Here is a 19,998-nt window from a genome sequence, read left to right on the forward strand (position 1 = left end):
ATGTACAGTGCAGTTGCTCACTGCTCACTGACTGATGCCCAGCCCCTCCCCTAGTGATGGGGATGAGCATCAGCAGCTCCCAGTCAACTCCTCCTCCTCCCTTCCATTTATATACTGGGCAAAGTGTTCCATGGTATGGAATATCCCTTTGGCCAGTTCGGGTCAGCTGTCCTGGCCATGCTCCTTCCCAGCTTGTGCACCTTCTCACTGCAGAGCACGAGAAACTGAAAGGCCTTGGCTTAGAGTGAGCACTACTGAGCAACAATTGAATCATCAGTGTATTATCCACAATATTATCATACTAAATGCAAAAAACACAGAGCTGCAGCAGCCTCCAAGAAAGCTAACTGTCCCAGCCAAAAGCAGGACTTACAGCCCCAAGCACTTGTGTGTGATCTCACTTTGTCATCGCTCAGTGTGGAAGAGACAGACCTCTTGTGGCACACCCACCCGATGGTGACAAATGCTGCACAGCGGGTCTAGGGGAGGGGATGTCATCCCCTGCAAGGAGATGCTGGTGTGCCACAGTGAGACAGGAGGTCTGACTGAGGGTGTGTGCTAGGGCCCCAGCCACAGCAGGGCAGAGAGAAATTTCTGGGCTGTTTAGTGGCTGGCAGATGTGGAGGTATTGGCGTGGTTGCTTTAGGTGGGTGCCACACATCAGCCTCCATCACTGAGGGATGCTGGGTGGCACTTCAGGACGGTGGGAAGCACCAGCAGAAAACAAGCTGACCTGTGATGGACAGAGAGACTTCACTGCTTTGCCTTCACCTCCTGGCCAAGAAGATCCAGAGAGCTTTATACGTCTTGTGTCACCCACCTCACCCTGGTTGTTGGCTGTGGATTAAGGGATATGGGGAACAGCAGACACGGCAAACTCCCTGGCAGGAAGGGGCTGGGGGTCAACTGCATCCTTCTGGTGGCTGTGACCTGGCGCTGAACACACCACGGGTGTCCCAGATCGTGTTTCGGGTGCTCTGTGCAAAATCAGTGCCGTGGGGAGGAGCAAGGAGACATAAATGAGGTGTGTGCCCAGTGCGTGTTTCCCGTAACACGGAGAGGGCTTCCGGAGAGCTGCCGTGACCCCAAACCGCGGGGGCACTGCTGGGCAGAAGCCCTGGAGGGCTGAGACGGCGGTGCTGCTGCAGAGGGCTGCCGGGCTCTCGTGGCCATGCCCACCACAGTGTCTGATGGCAGACGGGAACGTCGGCAGCCGCGGCCGCTCGGCTCTCACGGGGCCCTGCTCCGCCCAGGGGCGGGCTCCGCGCTCTCCCGCCTCCGACGGGCCGCCGTCCCCCGCGGTTCCCGCCGCCGCCGCCGCCATGCAGGAGCAGAAAGAGAACCGCCCGCAGGCCGCCCGGGACGAGGCGGCGGCTGCCCCCGCAGCCCTCCCGCCGGTGAGTGNCCCGCCTCGGCCCCGGCCCGCCCGGCCCTGCCCGGCCCTGCCCGGGGCTCGCCCTCCCGAGGCCGCGCTGTGTGTGGGCCCCACGAAGGCCGCGAGCAGCGGCCGGGAGCCGGGAAGTGCCCGCAGTTTTTCCTCTCGTTTATTGCTTTGTTTATCTTGCACGCGTTGGGCACCGGCCCGCGTGTCCCAGTCAGTGTGGAGTCTGGTTAGCTCAGTCGCCGAGAGATATCTCGCTGCTCGTGAAGGCTTTGCCCGTTTGCCCCAGAGAACTCTTTCTGTTGAGATTGGGATGCATATTCAAGTTTTGTCTCCAAGAGCTGCTGTTCGACATGGCTCAAGACACGGGCAATAGTGTCCCTTTATTCTGTTTGTTGCTGTTTAGGAAAACATTGTTTCAGAGCAGGCTTCGGTATTGATTCGCTTACCTTTCTATCAGCTAGTTCGCTCCGTTTGATCGCAAGTGTAACAGTGTGAGGCTTTACTGTTCTGGTGCCAAAACGAGCTGTGAAATGCTCAAGCATCTTGTTTTGACGTTGTTAAATGACTTCCTGATTTCTCTTTCTCCTAGGGTAGACAGCATTGTGGGATCAGTGATCAAGAAACTAATGGCAAAACATCAGCTGCCAGTGCAAATGACTTCAGTGATCCAATTTACAAAGAAATCGCTATAACCAATGGTTGTATCAACAGAATGACCAGAGAAGAGCTCAGAAGTAAACTTGCAGAGTTCAAGCTTGAAACCAGGTTATTTGTAAACATGTTGATTTATCTTTGAGAGCAGTAGAGTCATGAGGGATGATTATTTTAAAGTTTAAAAACTCAGCACAAAGTGAAAAGCAGGCACAGCACCAGACACCAGTTGTTTCATGTGCAATCTTGTTGCAGCTTTTTTGTTGTAGGATTAATGTGTACTGCTTAATGTGTGCTGTCTCAACTGGCAACCCAAAGAAATGCTTGAATACATAACTGTAAGGTACTTCTCATCACTTTTTGGTCAAAGGGGAAAGAAGAGCTGCAGTGGTTCTCAGGTGGTGCTGCAGACCTTCATCATACATCAACTTGCTTCAGAACATCCATATTTTTACTTAGTGTACCAGTGCAGATCTGGTACTTGCTACAAACTCTGGTGGTGGGGCTCAGGATTTAATCATTGCAGAGGAGAAATACCTTTAGATGGAGCGTTTGCTACTCTGAATATGTGTGCTAGAAAAATGTGAAAAAATGAATGTATTGTAAGCTGGATTTGTGTTCACTGGGGCAGAGGCAAGGGAATATAGTGTAGTTCCTGGTGTACTGCAAGATTAATAATTCTGTGGCCAGGCAACATATTGACATATTGTGAAGAAGGTCAGCTGAGAAAAATAGTGTTGTTTCTGTAGGCAGCAGGAATGAGGAAGTAGTGGTGGGGAATTGGTTGGCTAATTAATTTAGTGCCTCATGAGGAGAAAATCTTATCATTACTTGAGAAGATTTTTGGTAAAACACATTCGATTTCTCTAGCTATTTAGCAGTTGCTCTGATTTTAAAATTGAAAGCAGAATTCAAATAGTATATGATGTGTTTGTGGCCTTCTCTTAGGTTATTAGTTTTCTATATCAGTTCTTAAATTTAGTTGTAAATGCTGAAGGCTTAAGATTTCTCTTTTACCCAAGCTAGGTTTCTTTTGTCAATATATTCAAGTACGCCTTATCTGTGAACAAATAGTTCATCAGTTCTAATGTAGAGTATTGGGCAGATTACCACACACCATCCTTTCCTTCAAGGTTATTGTGATAGTTAATCATTTCCTATTTTCAACCTTTTTTTTATAAGTTTAGTAAAGAAAGAGGTCATTTCCCCATCCATCAGCTCCCATATTAAAAGCTCTCAGCTTTTAATGAACTGGTTATTGACTTAAACTAGACCAATAAACCAGGGTGAAGAAGAGTTCTCTGCAGAAGCAGCTGATGTTCTCAAATGCATGTTTAGTAGCTTGATTTAAGTTCTTATTTGTGGATCACTGGGCTGCTTTTCTGATAATACCACTTGCTACTCATATCTCTTACAGCTTCTGTGATTTCATTTGCAATGAATAATTTTGAAAATAACTTCCTTGGATGGGTAAATGATCCTCATTTATTCAGCTCTGATTTGGTCCATGGCAGTTCTGGAATATGCCCTCATATATTAAAATGTTTATATTAAAATGACACAGTAAGTAACTTAAATCACTTGCCATGTGAATTTATTTGTAGCCACAAAATTCCTGAAAAGCAGGATCTTGACCAGGAGGTTTTTTTAACAACTGAAATCTCAAATACAAATACTTTATTTTAATTGAGTTATTCAAGCTCAATTTAAAATTTAAATTGAGAAGAATGTAAAATGTGGATGTTTAAGATGGATTCTGTGTTGTCTCTGCCACTGATGCAGAAAGGCCTCGGGCATGAATCACTTCAGGTAGAGGGCACGGGGGAGTACAGGTGAAGCACTACTTCTTCCAGGGCCAGAGGTCAGCCTGGAGCAATCTGCAAAGACTTGAGCTTTGGAAAGTGAGTCTTGCTGAAGCAAGAACTGCAGAGTTCTGTGTGCCATGCTTCCCAGTCTGTGTCTGCTATTGTATTGGGAGGGGTATCAGCCTCTGGGTTATCCCAGAAATGGGTTTAATGTAGTGTAGATAATGGGGCTAACACTCCTCTATGATAAAGTGGAATTCAGACTTCACATGTGCTGGTGTTGAAAATGAGGTTAATATGTTTTGAGCTTTCAAATGTTAAATATAGGTTCAGTTTTACAACACGGAAATAATTAAACAAGAGTGTGATCTTTGTCACTTTCCCTATTTCTTTAGAGGAGTGAAAGATGTACTGAAAAAGAGATTGAAAAACTATTATAAGAAACAGAAGCTGATGCAGAAGGACCACATTAGTGGAGACAGCTGCTATGACTACATCTGTGTCGTTGACTTTGAAGCAACTTGTGAAGAAGGAAATCCACCTGAATTTGTACATGAAATAATTGAATTTCCTGTTGTCTTAGTAAACACACGTACCCTGGAAATAGTAAGTGATCTAATGGCTGTGTTGGTATGCTGTTATTTGAAGTAACTTGTTTGCATCAGAAGGTGTAGATTAGTTTCTAGGTAGATGTTGAACTTCATTAAAAATAGCATGCTTTTTTTTCATAAGGGTTTATCCTCTGTACCTCTTAGGTACAAACAAAACTTTCTCTTCTGAAAGCATTTTCCAAATGATCATCCAAGTAGATCATTCTCCTGCTGTCAGCTCCTTCTATTGATACAAATTTCTCAGTTGTCCATGTATGTTCGCACCTGCCCTTTCTTTCCCTACTTTAAGGCCCACAAATCATTTTCTAGGACTCGAGGCATTCATCATAATCAAAAATGATCAATTTCTGTGGTCCTGTGTGAGGCGATCTAGAACACACTAATGCAGAGGTCTAGAAAGTGAGGTTGAGTGAACTCCACTTCTTGTCAGGCTCAGCTGTTTCCACATTGTACCCAACAGACTGACAGCTGTGTCACCTGATTTAAACATACTTCACAGGCATTTGGTAGCCTCAAGTGCTGGGTTCCAGTACTTTTAGTTCTTTTAGGCTAAACCACCTGCTGCTTAACTGAAATTGAGTGAAACAGAGGATGTGCACACACCTCTGACTAATGGTTTGTTTATGAAGAACTCTTAATGGGAAGAGGATTTCCAGTAATCATTGTGGTGCTGCAGTAAAGAATAGCTGCCTGTATGATTTAACAGCAGAAAAAGGATTGTGCAGATTACCAGGATTGTTTTTATTGCACTTAGAGTGGGTTTTTTTCTGTCTGTCCAAAAGGTTTTGTATAACAGCAGGGATTTGGGGCTTTCTTTTTTTCCATGAAACTTGCCTTCAGTCTTCACTCTTGTGTTGCTCAGTTTCCCAGAGAGATTTTGTTTGTCTCTGCCTGGCTGGCATCCAGAGGCATAGGACTTGCCTGAAGCTTCTGAGGTGTGCAGTTGGTTGCTTTCCTTGAATTGCAGGTGAACCTTTAGAGATATCACCTAAAAAACATAAGGCTTTGCTCATGCCTCTCATTTATTTCCTTACTTTCACTCTTCTTTTCCTAAATCTTTTCCAAAATCTGCTTTTTTTTTGCAGAAAAAATCCTTTTTCCTTCTTAAGTCCACATTCCCACTCTTTGGTGCCTACTGGCTGAGAGGAAGGGCATGTTCTGGTTGGAAAGCTATCTGTCCTGTTAGGAATCTGATGATGGCCAGTCAGGGGGCTCCTACTGGCTCGGGAGGTGCACACTGCTTTTTGCCTGCAGCAGAAACAAGTAGCTGCTGTTGCCTTTGGGCTGCAGGTGAGCCAGAGAAGTTGCCTTGCAGGCTGCAGAGTGTGCTGCAGCTGAGCCATTGATTCTCCTGTTACAGGAGGATACCTTTCAGCAATACGTGAAGCCAGAGATTAATCCCAAGCTTTCAGACTTCTGCATCAGTCTGACAGGAATAACACAGGTAATTTGCACTTTTGTTTCTTCAGGAAGAAATAGAAAAAAAAAAAAGGGATGTGATGTTGATGTTTTCAGACTGGTAACCTTAAATGGTAGTTTTTATGGTTATTTTTCTGTAAGGCCTATTATCTTAATCCTTGTTTTTTCCCTCTCCCAGTTATCACAGAGCTGATTTCATTAAGTTGGTCATTTTATGGGGAAAAATATTTTCTTTTTAATTCATGTGGAGAAATTTAATCTTCAGTAGGGCAAAGCACCTTGTGAATCACATCAGTTCCTCTCCTAATATTTTTGTTCTGAAGAGTTTAGAGTCCTAGGATGGCAATGGCTTGTGATAAGTGACTTAAGAAGGAGCCTGGGAAACAACCTTAAAGGTTTTAATCCAGGTTCAGCCACGGACTAACCTTTTACCTTTACAGAATCTATTAAGAGGTTGGCTCTTGTAGCAGTGCTTCTGTGGTGCTGTTTTTTCAGTTTAGAAAAACCTGTCCAGTGATCTGTTAACATATAATCTGGTTTTGTAAAGATTTTGATTAAGCCAAGCTTTTAATTGCCCATATACCAACACAGTTTATACACTTAATGCTGAGGGATTTTTTTCTGAAAAAATGTTTCTTACTAATAGGGTTTTTGTTGGGTTTTTGTTGTGGTTTTTTGTTTTTTTTTTGTTCCCTTAGGACATTGTTGATAAAGCTGATATTTTTCCTCAAGTTCTGCAGAATGTCATAGAGTGGATGAGACAGCGAGAACTGGGAACAAAGTACAGCTATTCCCTGTTGACTGATGGGTATGTCCTTATACAGCCTTCAGCACAATCTAAAACTGCAAAACCACGTTTAGTATTTGTGAGAGCATTGCTAAAGATGGATCAGGACACTGCCATTTTGCTGGTTTTATTTTAATGGAAGCTTTTGTTAAAAAGATTGTTTGACTGGTACAGCTGAACTGAACTATTGAAAATGAAGCTAAAATCCATCAGATGGCGCCGTTTCTTTCCTACTGGGCTGTATGCAACTGCGATGCTGAAGACTGCACTTTGTTGCTGCTGTAATTCTCCATTTATATCTAGCACATAACACCTGAAAATAATACTCTGCAATTTTTAATTTTTAACCTATAATTACACTACTATGTTTGGAAGCAACAGTGAATTAAAAAAAAGAAAATGCGAAAGCAAAGCTGGTGCAAGACTGATTATATTACTGGGCCTAAATGTCTCTGGAATTGCCCTCCAGAGGAATCCCCCCAGTGAAATTCCTTAAGGAAAATAGGAGCATTGAAATCTCTGTTGTATAGGTGAGATTGCATAGAGAGCTAGAAGAGATGGGGGAAAAAAGCTTTACTTTAGCTTGCAGCTTACAAACTTGTTGGGGTGGTTCACTTCAGGAAGGCAGGCTGCTAAATAAATAGGATTGTAATTTCTTCCTATTTTCATAGAGAACTGGTTTCTCATAAAACTAGGTGCAGTCTAGTTTCTACCTGAAGTAGAGAGATAAATGCATACCCAAATAATCAGGAAGATTTAAGGTGTCACTTGCTTCCCCAAGGGCTGTGTAAGCATCTAATTTATTGGCAGTTTTCCATGTTGATGTGGTAGATGGAATAGTTGGTGTGCTATTTTTTGTCCTAACTGTTGTGGACCTGAAACCATCCTGGTGAAAGTCTTGCTCCTATTTTTTTCCCCATGATTAACAAATTCATATAAAAAAATTCTTTACCAGGACTATAGCTTCCTAAACTGTTTTCATTCTACTGATCACCTGAGACAAGACAGCTTTTAGCTCTACAACTGTGCAATATGCAGAACACAGAATTATACATGACTAACGTTTTCCTCTTTTGACTTTTTAAGATCTTGGGATATGAGTAAATTTTTGAACATCCAGTGCCGTATTAGCCGTATCAAATACCCTTCTTTTGCCAAAAAGTGGATCAATATTCGCAAATCATATGGGAACTTCTACAAGGTTTGTACAAATTGCTGTTTCTCTTACGGGAAATTTTGGTTTAAAAGTCTAGAATGACCTGTTGTGCTTGTCATCTCTACTTGTGTAGTATAAAATTATAGTACTTGAACTACTTGTCTGGTGCCTGATTTTCAAATGTGTTTCATGTGCAGATCTCACTTCACTAATTGAAGATCATATAATTAGTGCATTTTGATTTTAATCTTGTTTTTAAGAATCAGGTTGTGCTCCTTGAACGATTGCCTAAAAATGTTATACCAGTCCTCTTAGATCAAGTAGTTCAGCTGAAAAGACTGTCTTGATTTTTTGATTATTTTTTCCTGTTTTCATGCAATACACTACAAAATTAACATGTACCATTACCCTCATAGGATCTTGACTTTGGACAGTGTCATGGAGGCAGAGAAAGATTAGGATGTATCTACAGTGGAATCAAATTGTCAAGAGAAAAGTAATACTGAGTTCAGTGCTGGACCTTATTGCTGCTTTCTGTCAGACCACCATAAAATGATTCTAGCAAATTCCCAATCAGTCTACAGTAAAATACTTTTTTTGAAAGGGATTTAACCTAGCTAATGGTCTTCTTTTGAAGGGCTTTTTCATACAAAATGTAACCTGTAGATAAAAGAGAGATTGACATCTAATAAGGAAGAGCTTTACTTTGTGCTGGACAAATATTACAGGGTTGCTGTAGGTGTTGCTGATGAGATCCTGTGAAGGTTGAAGGCATTCAGGAGCTTGATGTCAGTGAGAATCAGGAGCTTGGTTCTTCTTTAATCACTTAGAATTTAAAAGGAAAGCCAAACTCAGATTTCCTTTACAATGCCACTGTTTTTTGTTTTTTATAAAGATAGTTAAACTTATCTAGGTCATGGCTTCCACCCTTGCCAGCACAAGTGTGTCTTGAGCTGGTGCTGGTCAGAGGCTCTTGACATGATCCCAGGTCTAGACAAATTCCTGTTGACTATTTCTCCTCTGTAAAAATGAGTGTCTGTCTCACCAAGGTGCTTTGAAGTTAAATGTTTAGTGGTCTGACAGAAGGCAACATGAAAGTCATATGTGTGACTTAAGTAGGCTTAAAATCTGCATGTGTTTCTACTGCCCCGTGTTAGATTTAAAAGACTTGGTACCAAACCTAATCCTTGAACGTTACTCACTTTCTCCATCAGGTTCCTAGAAACCAGACCAAGCTGACAATCATGCTTGAAAATCTGGGCATGAATTATGATGGGAGACCTCACAGTGGACTTGATGACTCTAAAAACATTGCAAGGATAGCTATAAGGATGCTGCAGGATGGCTGTGACCTGCGGGTGAATGAGAGAATTCACGGTGGACAGCTGATGACAGTCTCCTCCTCGGTCCCCTTAGAGGGAGCCCCTGCTCCACAGATGCCCCGCTACAGAAACTAGCAGTTCAGGGCTCTGCCCCATTTGCTGCCCTCAGATACCTGCTAAAGACTCCAGAGCTTACTGAATGGCCACCTCTGCCAGTTTGTCTGCCGTGCAGAATCCTAAAGCACCTTAACTAATCATCTCTGTTGAAATAAAGAGGAGCATGGAAGCTGTTTGTTCTTTGAAGCCTATTACAGCAATTTCTTTTTGTACTGATGATTTCCATTGTTGTTTCCAGCTTTGCTAGCAGTGAGGTTGATATCTGGAATCCAGACGAAGTGTTAAGCTTTTAAGAACATGTAATTTGAACACCTGCTAAGAGGGATTGTGCCTGTGTGCTGCTGTTCCACCCCAGCCTGTGGGCAGTGTTTGCTCACTGTGATGTACTCCAATGATATCTAGCATCTGCTTATTCATTGCACACAAATAAGCCATTTCTGGAAGAACTGAAAGAGCAGTGGTTGGGCTGGCCCTTCCTGATAAGGCACTCTGCTAAGGGTTCCTACCAATTTTTTTGTTTTTTACAAAGTCTAGGAGAAATGGGTGTGCATTCATCAGTTCTAAAGCAGTAGAGGAGTACTCTGTTGTTTGGGGTTCTTCTTTAAGGTATGCATTTGTCTGCTTCCCCATCAAATGGAAGAGCTGGGTGTTGAATAAAAATTTCATTAATATAGTATGATGGTATTTTTCTAACCTGTGTTTCAAAAGAGAAGGTTCTTTAGAGTTTCACTTTAAGAATCCCATCTCCTATTCCTGCAAAGCTGCCCTTCATTTAATATTTTTAGATACCATCAGCCATTTACTCTTAAAAATGAGTGAAGTAAAAGTAAGTTCAAAACATGCCAAGTTGTCAAAATTTCATGCTCTATGATTATTACCTAAAACAAAACAAGAAGCTTCTCATTCATGGCTAAAGATGTGTTCAGCTATTTTTGGTATCTTCTTGTGCTCCTGCCACCATGAAGTTATGCCTTTATTACAAAATCTAGCATTGGAAGATTCATATAATTTTATTATTAAAGGCCACAGTTAATTACTATCAACTTCTGCTTACTCCCTAGGCCTCAGATAAGATGATATTCAAAGAGGCCAAAGTACTAATTTGCCTTGTCTCCATGGGGTGTTACAAAGTGCACCATTAATGTGATCAGCTTTGCATTAGAATGGTTGTTCTGAAAAGTGGAATAATGTATTTTGGTTGCTCTCAGTTTGAAAAAAAAAAAAAAAGAAATTTGTATCCCTGTATTACAATTCACCCTTTTTACCACCTGCTTTCAGGACACAAAATAACCAATTAATAAACTTTGTTAAGAACACTGACTGACTAATCAACTCCCAGCCCCTCTTTGCTCTTCTGACTGTTAAACTGCATCAATGGAACTGTGAAAACTTCCATTTTAAATTCCTGCAGGAGGGAGAAGTATTAGTCAATTCTTAGTTGCTTCATATGATTTCTTTCTGGAGTCACAGATTTGGACAGTCATAACTACTTCAGAGTTATGTTTTTTGGTGGGTTTTTTTTTCCCTGGAAGTTTGGGGGTTTTTTTGTATTTTTTTTTCCTGAAAGCAGATAGTTGCTCTTTTGTAGAGAACTTTGTTGAACTTCACAGTTGTTTTTCTTTTTGTAGCCCTACTTGATGGATTTTCACAAGGTAAAATACAAATCTCTGATATACTTTCTCCTCAAATGCCATTTATCTGTCAGCCCATATTTTGTACAAATTCTTATATATATATACTTTTCACTGTAGGGACTGTAGTAACCTCTTTTTCTGAAGTACCATGGCAATTTACTTTTTTTTGTGTCTGAGTTACTGTTGTGCAAGTTTCTGTGACAAAATAGAGTCTAGTTCAGCAGATCTCCCCTGGGCATGGTGGCAGCCAGAGACTTTATCACTAGTCTTTATTTACAGGTCTGGAACCAGGCTCACAGTCAAATGAGAAACTTTTTTTTTTTTTACAGATTATACTACAGGTTGCATAAGAGCTGTTGTAATTGTACATCATTTATTTTAAGTACAGAGATGTTTATTTTTGCTAAGTAACTTCAAAAAGATATTTTGAGATAAGGGTTAAATCATAACTGTTCTGTTTACTGTTTGAGTAGGTTGGGATGTTTTCTATCAGTGAGCTGCAGAAATCCGTAGAATCATTCCAGATACTATTTTAATTGTTGGATTAATGTCAAACAGTAAGGTGTAAGTATTTTCACAGAATATTTGATTCTGTGATTTTGAGATGAAGTGAATTTTAACAATGTTTGCTGATTTGTTTGAAATGTAAACAGACTTATTAAAATAATTTCATATTTTTAAACATGTCAGGTACTGAATTTGGTCTGTAAAGCATGAGATGATTTCAACACTTTTGGGGGTCTTGGCATCAGCTCAGCTCATGATTTGTCTTCTCTAGTGGACCAGCAGCATTGCCATGGCTGGATGGTATAAATCCCATGCAACACTCAGTAATGAAATAAATTTTCCTGGATACTTCATTCCACAGGGAAAAAAATTGTTTGGTGATTTTACTAGTGATGTTCATATTCAGCCAAACAGTGTTTTTTCAGGTTGATCTCATTTGTTCATCCAAAGAAGCTTGCTGAAAGCATCTGCTGTAATGAATATTTTAATTTATTAGAGGAGTCTTCCCATGCTGGTAAAAATAATTGACAACTATGTAAAAAACAATCCAATCTCTTTTATGGAGAAAAAAAAGCATGTAGACATTGCTTGCCTTGTTCAAGTCAGAGGCTTTGTTCTACTGTTGCTTTTTATTTCACATTTCAGGAGCTGTACTTGAGCAATTCCACTACTGCAGACAGCGTTTGTGGAACAGTAGCAACTTTAAACAAAGGGATTGCAGACTAATTTCAACATGAGTGCTTTTGAAGTAGATTTCTTAATATATATTTATATGAACATGAGAGGGCTTCACAGAATCTTGGGGTTATGTTAGGGGAAAAGGTTTCTCAGACAGGTTAAAGAGCAGTAGCCTCTGTTTCAGCGAGCAAATCCCTGAGCAAATGGGAAAGAGAGGTTACAACAGTTTGTAGCCTCCCATTAACTCCTTGTTGAAGGTGTGGCTACAGGGGCCACTCACAGCAGCTCAGCTGTCCACAGAGACTGCTTTTGCCTGGGCTTGTCTGATACTAAAGCAATTTAATTATTTGCTGTAACAAGGTATTTGTTTCCGTATTTTGTTGGAAATTAACACTGCAATGAGGCAGGGGCTGTTCTCAGCAGTGGAAATGAGTGAAAAGCTCAGTTCACCTTATGTTCTCATGCCCTTGGACAGCTCTCAGCATTTCACTGCAGGCCTTGACTGCTCCTCAGTGACCTTGAGAAAGCAGTGTTTTTTCACTCATTTCTCTCACCCTCTCACACTTCCCATGGCTGTTTTTAATTCCTCCTTTTCCCTTTTTCTCCCACTAATGAAAGTTTGTCTCTTCTGGAGAGAAGTTTGTACCAGTTTAGATCTATGTATGGTCTTTCTAATAACAACTGACAGGCCCTTTATAAAGAAATTGGAAGTCATACATGTGGAGGGTAGAGGAGACCCAGTTCCTTTTGAGATGGGCTAAATGTATAGAATGTCATTCCTGCTGCAACCAAGACCATTCCAGCCTCTTTTCCTGTTTGGTAACCCCATGGCAGTGACATCTCACCCAGAGGACTCCCCAGGTGTGGTCAGTACACACTTCTGCTCTGCCTTGTCCTGAGCTGTGGCCTCAGCTGAAGAGCCATGGTTGGGAGCAGGCTAACACCTCATTCTAGAGCAGCTCCAGAGAAAACGGGGTGCTGATCTGCAAGTATGCATGCTGACAAGGCTTTGGAGGTTGAGCAGTTGCTTCTCTCTTGGGTTCCTTCTAGTTCAGTCCTTTCACGTTCAGAGCCTTCAGTGCTGACTGGCTTTGCCTTTTTAAATTGGAGGACTTGGTGTTGTGGGAGGGAAACCTGAAGCAGCTTAAGGGGCATGCTCTTTAAACTAAAGGATGTGACTGCTTTGCACTAAAGTGGCTCCCTATGGAAAAAAGTCTTTTTTGAGTGAATGGCAGGAGCCTTGAACTCCTCTTTATGGCAGGGGTGACCTCTGGGTGTGTTCTGATTAGGGATATGATTCCATGGGTCTGGCATCTGTCTCCTCTGTGGCCACTCAGTTCAGGAGTGCCCATGGGTAGCAGCATGTCCTGCTCCTGTGATCTTAACTTGCTGTGGTCATGACTGCACATCTTAATTGTAAAGCTTGTGGTGCTACTTGCAGATATATCATGGTGGAATTTTTGCCTACTTTCCTGGCTAAATTGGTGCTAGCTATGAGGTTTTGCTGTTTGAAGTGAATGGTAGGAGTGGTCTTGCATTGGTAAAGTACTTGCAGGTGATTCTGACCTCCTTTGTTTATTTGCCCTTTTTCAGCAATGTTAATTTTTAAAGAGCACATGTAGCCAAATGGATCTCTACGAGCCAGAGATGTCCCAATCAGCAGGAATTGCTTCATTGTGGTTGTGTTCAGGTTTGGAGTGGTATGCAGGACCTGGGCTGTGGAGCATGACACACCTTCCCAGAGAGTCCCAGGCTGAGCAAAATTTATTTCATATTAATTCCTAGCTTGAATTCAAGCTAGGTAAGTAGTTGAATACTTATACTCTGTGCAGCATGAACGTGCTTTATATGTAATTTAGAGGCAGGTGTAGCAGCCTGCTGTGAGACTCAGTGTGCCCTCCTTTGCTCACTTGAAACCTCTTCTATGTTTGTGATTCATTTGCATTCGTGCATACAGGGACTAAGATGACAGAGGACTAAAAAGAAGGGAGAAGTGACATTTTACTAGTTGATCTAGGCAGTCCAGGCCAGATATTTCCTGTCCATATAGTCTGAGCATTTGATACAGCTGAACTTTTTGACAACAGGCTCTTTGGGATGCCAGGTACCGTGTCCAGAGAGGGTGACTGACTGCCACTGTGCTCAGCTTGGCTGTATTTAAGCACAATCTGGGTCACATCACTCTAGGCAGACTTCAGTCAACAGGCAGACCTGAAGATTAGGAGCACTGATTTGAGCTGAGAAGCCTGGGAGGGGCACAGCTGAAACAGAAATGAGGCTTCCTGCATCGGAGGGAATTGTGGTGGTGCCTATTTGTTGGTGTGCTGCAGATCTCTGGGAGCCGTTTTCTTCAGCTATGCTGATGCTTTGTTTTTCCCTTGCAGAGTCACGTGGGCATGTTTCTTCTTTGGACCCTTCTCAAAAACTTCACATTTGCTGGGTTTGGGGGCTGACTACTCTGAAATTTGCTGGTTCGCTCCTTTTTCTTGCTTGTTTGGCTTATATGACATAGTCCTTCTCTGACCCTGCCTGTACTCATTTTCTAACAAGCCATGTCTGGAAGCAGCTGTACTCTCTGCTGCAATCCTGTCTGCACTGCTGGCCTCGCTGTTATGCACAGGTCTTACAGAAACCTTATCAGATCAGGGACTGCTGCCTTGTGGAGTGTGGTGCTGGGGTTCCTGAGTGCTGCCACAGCCATTCAGCAGACACCAACAGAAGGGAAGACAGTATAAGTAAATGGAGCCTCTACTGGCTTCCTTCACATGTCATGGCAAACAGCTTGTGGCAAATTCTCATGGTTTGATGGCACTTTCATTCAAGCATGCTACCACATGCACGTCACTGGAGGTGCTGCCACCGTTAGAGATTTAAAATCATGAGAAGGATGGGGTCATTTTGGAACTAAATGACAAATTAAATGTGTGATGGGTATTTGTGTGTTTGGTATTTGTGTCCACACTAGAGCTGCACTGGTAAGTGTAGCATCATGTGGAGGAGGTAGTGTGATGCTTTACTAGATTCTGCAAGTAAACCTGTTCAAATGCCTCTGATTTTTCTGATAGGTTGTCATTAGTCTTCGAGCATGGAAAATTTGCCTTGAAAGAGGAAAATAACATTTTTAAACTTATAAAAATCTTCAAAATTTTGTATTTGAGGGATTGGGAAGATGAAGAGGTCTACATACGATTTTAACATAGCAGGAGGTAGTTTTCTTCCACTCTAGTCTGGGAGATGGCGATGTCCCTGCAAGTGTTGGATCAAGGCTTCCAAAATGAATGATCTCCAGACAATGCTCTTTCACTATGAAAACATAATCATTGTAAAGCCTATGATTTAGCTCCCTTTCAGGCAGAAAAAAGGAATGCTGCCGTGCTGTCCTCCTGCCAAGCGAGCTGCCCCACCTTGGTGGATACTGACTGACACAGACACAGGAGTTTTTGTTTTTTAGTGACATGGCTTGGCAGAGAGTGAATGAACTCCTCTGTGCTTGGCTCAGTTTGTGTGAGAAACATTTCTGTAGGTGTTGTAGCAGATGTGTCATACTGGATGAAACTTCTGCCTTTAACCAAGGTAGTCATGCTCAAATTGTAGAGCTGCTTTTCTGAGTCAAGAGGCCACAGACCCTCTTGGTAGCTGTGGTAGTGAGCAAAATGCTCTGAGGTGGAAACATCAGGTTTTGTGTCCGAGAGATGAAGGGCATGGATCTTGGCTGTGTGCTGCTGGGTATAAAGGAAGCTTATCCCACTGCATTCATACTGGATATGAAATGTCTTCACATCTTAACAACTGAGCTGGTGGCTGCAGCCACATGGCCATTGCTGTGGGGAGCTTTCCATCTGTTCCTCCTCTCCTGCCATCTGCAGAATATTTTTTAATTGTGCAAAATCTCCTGGAGCACTGAATCCTGCAGTTCAGCCAGCTCCTTGTGCTCTAGAGCCATATGAGCAGTTGTAATCTTTAAAGTGCTCCTTCCACCCCTAATCTTTGAGTTCTGGAGCACGTGTAGAATGGACTGAATTGTCTTCATGCACTCTAGCTGACCTCTGTTCCTCTATCCACACCACCTAACTTTCAACCTGGCAGACAACCTCTGCTCTGTTCACTTATGTTTTTTTTGGCAGGACAGAGTGTCTATACATACCTTGAAGTACACCTGTCTGCTTTCTGTCCCACTTTTTGCTCTTCTGTCCCACTTTTGCTTGTCAAGCTTTCCACTCTGTCCTATACCAGCTGTGCTCTGCATGTCTGGGATACAGCTTCCCTTTTGTTTTCCCTCTTTCTTCCTCTGCTTCCCCGTGCTGTGTCCTGGCCATGGCATCCCACCACAGTTAAGCAGCTCCTCGCTGTCAGACATGCAACCTCCCAAAGCGTGTGCTGAGCCCTCTGGTTGCTTCAAGGAAATGGACAAGTGTAGTGATTTTTTGACACGGACAGTGGTTTACAGGGAAGTTACTAGCCCTGTTCTAAAGAGGAAATCCGGGCATAGAATTAAACTGCTGTTCAAGTTTATGCAATGACTAAGGAAAGTGCTAGAAATGGAAAGCAGCTGCCTGGTGTCCCCATCTGCTGTCTTCCCTAAACCCTCTACTGTTTCTTTCCAGTAGGCAACATTTTAGTGCAGGTTGCCACCAGAGGAAGAAGCTGTGCTGCTGCTGTTGTAATTTTGAGCTTTTGAAGGCAGGCCCTTGCCTGGGGGAATTCCACACAAGCTCCTGGTCTCCAAAGCAGCTGGCTCTGCATGTCCTCTCTGCACTTGCAGGATGTGTCTTCTGCAAATGCTTTCCTGAGCAATGGGGCATTGCAGTCTGCCCTGGCTCTAGCACTGAGACTTCCGAGAGCTCTGAGTGCATGCAGTCACTTCAGCTGTCAGCATGAAACCCTCTGGACTGTGTTTGTGATGGCTGCAAAGAACAGCAGCAGTTGCTCTTCAACTCTCTTATGCTGCCAGGAGTTGTAAAGATTAGTGGAAGACACACTGACATGAATGGAGAAGGAATGTCTAGAAGCATCAGAAAGAAATAAATAGAGGTGTCTGAGAATGAAGGTGCTGATGGCACACATGTTAACAGGTCATCAAAATTAGCACACCTACAGCTCATAGAATCCTAGAATGGTTTGGATTGGAAGGGGCCTTAAAAATCATCTGGTTTCAGCTCCTCTGCCATGGGCAGGGACATTTTCCACTGGATCAGGTTGTTCAAAGACCCATCCATCCTGGCCTTGAACACTTCCAGGAATACCTAGCTACATGGAATGAACAACAGACAGCCTAAACCCTGGCAAGACAAATCTGAAATCTCAAGGCATAAAAATATGCTGGTTGGATAATAAAGGAATGGGATTGGCACTGTTAATTGTTGAGATAATGACAGTGAGTTTACCCTAATGATTCACAGAGCTAGGACAAGATAATCCTAGGATTATAGTTATGCCAGGATCCTCTACCGACCTATATTGTTTGATTTATTTTGGCTTCATGAGAGCATGAAAACTGGCCTTAGGAGCCTACAGACAGACAAATCCTCGGGCTGCAGAGTGGCTGTGGACCATTTAAGATGCTGTAAAGGCACTGATGACTTACTGGAATGTACACATCCCACACAAATACAGAGGGCAATCTGGCTGTGCTTGGAGCCATCCTTCCAGAATCTACCAACACAAGAGAAAACGCAAAAGATGGCAGGGGACTGTAGTGTCCTACTACAAAACAATTTTGTTGATCCAGTCTGAAGGGTACAACCTAAAATGACAGGCTTTGAAATGAAAAAGGAGTCTGTGAGTCTTTCTGGATATAGTGTACAGAAGTATGATGGAGCATGCATTTTCAGCAGAGTTTAATGGTAAATGGAGACCAACTAGGGAGCTGTTTTCTCAAGAAGACAGAAGGATGCCTGTTGATTAGAAATGGTTGTCACTTGCTGAATTTGCCATAGAGTTATAGCTTTCAAACTAGTCCTGTTCCAATTCCACTTTGTTTCTTCCTGTCTCAGAAGAGCTTGGCACAAAAAACATGTAAGTCCCTCTATCTTAAACTCTTTAAGAATTAGACCTGTAGGGCCTGCTAGGGGAAAGATTTAGCTACCTAAACACAGGTGTCTGGTGCCCTCTGGTATCTGAGCTGTCTGCACAAAGCATGTGGGACCTGCAGGACCTCCTGTCATCTGAAGCAGCAGCTGGAGGCCAGCCTGGAGGCCTGAGACATTTCCAGTAGCGCTGCTGCTCATTCCTGTGTGTGGGCACTGGAATGGTGTCCCTGGAGCCATCCCATGGCCCAGTCAGCTTAACAGGAAGAGGCAGGTACTGTCCCAGTCAGAGGATGAACTGTCCCACTGGTCTTTGCTGCCTCTTTATATGACTTAGCTGGGAGGTGGAACTTGCTGCTGCTGGTGCTGTGCAGCACCCAAGCTTCACAGAATTTTCACTAGAGAGATAGGGATTTCAGGGAGCCAGGAGAGGGAATGCACTTGTGAGGCCCAGCCATGATCTCCCAGACATCAAAGGCTTTGGGAAATGGGGACATGTTTATCTTCAGCTCACTCACTAGCTTCCCAAAAAGCATGGGAGGAAGACAGCTAGATCTGGATTTAGGTGTTTTGTTTCTGCACTTCAGTGAAAATCAATAGTGACAACTGCTCTTTGATTGCTAAGGTTGGGATCATGCTCTACTATACTTTGCACTTTGCACAGGGATGGTGGAGGAGCTGATCTGGAAGTCAATTACTTGCCAAAGTCCTCAACTGCAGGTCAGGGTGCTTTGCCTTTGGCCTTCAGAAAGTCTTGAATTGGTTCAAAGTTGGGGAGAGTCTGAAGTACTTGCTGAAGTGACAAAAGTGTGATGCTTATTTTTTGATAGTGGTTTGGTGCTAGTGTTTAAACTGTGATGAAATTATTTCAGCTTTTCAGATTCTTAGATTGAAGGTTCTTCTTCAATCCCATTTGGGATGTCTGGTCTTCGTACTTTCAGGATTAGGTGTCACTCCCTCTCAGGGCAGCTTATGCCTGCCAAAGTACCTCTGTGGCTGTCTGCACAAACCACAAAGACTGAGACTATTGTCTCCCCTGGTGGAACATGAAAAGGTACATTCTGCACTGGCAGGACAGAGCCAATTTCTGTGCAACTGTGTGAAAACAAGTGAAGCAAACCAGAGCGCTGGGCACTGAACCCAGTCTTGCAAGACACTGAGACACAGCTGATTATAGGTGGAAGGGGCTGTCAAGAGAACTGTCCCTCCCCTGCAAAAGGAATGCCCCCAAAAAGGGAAGAAAAAAGTTATTATTTTATTATACTATACTTTTTTTTTCCCCTTTGTAATCTTGGAGCAGCCAGTCTTTCTGGGCTCCCTTCAGCTCCATCCCTCCTTCTCCTCCAAAAGCAGTTTTTCTGCACTAGATACTACTCCTGGTAACAGAGTCCTGCCTCTAGAAAAGGTAGTGCAAGACCTCCTAGGGATGTGCATGTGACAGTGGTGGCACAGCACTGGCCTCTTCCACAAGCATGGGAGGAGTGTTTTGTTTTAATTATTCATCCAGGAGAATTGGAAATGACTGTGAAATTGTTGAAGGCAGAAAGGGGCAGAGGGCTGGCTATAAATAGAGGGACAGCACTATGAGAAGTGCATCTAAAATTGGAAATGACTGTGAAATTGTTGAAGGCAGATAGGGGCAGAGGGCTGGCTATAAATAGAGACAGCACTAAGAGAAGTGCATCTAGCAATGGACCCTCCACTGTCTCCAGTCTGGTCCCTCAGACGGGCAGAAAAGCCCCACCAGAGAAAGAGGATGGTCTCACAGAGGAGAGCAAGAAGGAACGCAAAGTGGATACAAGCATAAGCATAATATGCATAAATATCTACAAAAACAGTGCTGAAACCCAGCCATGTGCTTTACAGGCAGAATCCTGCTCCTCCCTGTGGGCTGTGTCTCT

The 19,998-nt window shown here is 43.0% G+C and overlaps 1 protein-coding gene across 3 annotated transcripts; it reads left to right on the top strand.

Annotated features, from left to right (window-relative positions):
* The first annotated feature begins 1,053 nt into the window (after nt 1-1,053).
* On the top strand, nt 1,054-11,568 carry ERI1 (exoribonuclease 1). 3 transcript variants are annotated; one of them, XM_039700229.1, is made up of 7 exons: nt 1,063-1,397; nt 1,974-2,149; nt 4,236-4,446; nt 5,812-5,895; nt 6,569-6,678; nt 7,744-7,858; nt 9,028-11,568. In XM_039700229.1, the coding sequence occupies exons 1-7, from the start codon at nt 1,191-1,193 to the stop codon at nt 9,268-9,270; spliced, it is 1,146 nt and encodes a 381-aa protein (XP_039556163.1). In that variant the 5' UTR covers nt 1,063-1,190; the 3' UTR covers nt 9,271-11,568. The 3 variants fall into 3 exon arrangements, with proteins under 3 accessions (XP_039556164.1, XP_039556163.1, XP_039556165.1); XM_039700231.1 differs by having other exon boundaries at nt 1,267-1,397; nt 1,979-2,149; XM_039700230.1 differs by lacking the exon at nt 5,812-5,895 and having other exon boundaries at nt 1,054-1,397.
* Nucleotides 11,569-19,998: the final 8,430 nt, after the last annotated feature.

This window comes from Passer montanus, unplaced genomic scaffold (genome assembly GCF_014805655.1).
Source record: "Passer montanus isolate IOZ18808 unplaced genomic scaffold, ASM1480565v1 scaffold14, whole genome shotgun sequence".
In the NCBI taxonomy this organism is placed as follows: Eukaryota; Metazoa; Chordata; class Aves; order Passeriformes; family Passeridae; genus Passer; species Passer montanus.

What these genes read in the sequence shown, in the direction of transcription:
- ERI1 (XM_039700229.1), top strand. Translation starts at nt 1,191, where the DNA reads ATGGCAGACGGGAACGTCGGCAGCCGCGGCCGCTCGGCTCTCACGGGG. An exon ending in GAGTTCAAGCTTGAAACCAG is followed by an intron (nt 2,150 to 4,235) that starts GTTATTTGTAAA and finishes CTATTTCTTTAG; the next exon opens with AGGAGTGAAAGATGTACTGA. An exon ending in ACACACGTACCCTGGAAATA is followed by an intron (nt 4,447 to 5,811) that starts GTAAGTGATCTA and finishes CTCCTGTTACAG; the next exon opens with GAGGATACCTTTCAGCAATA.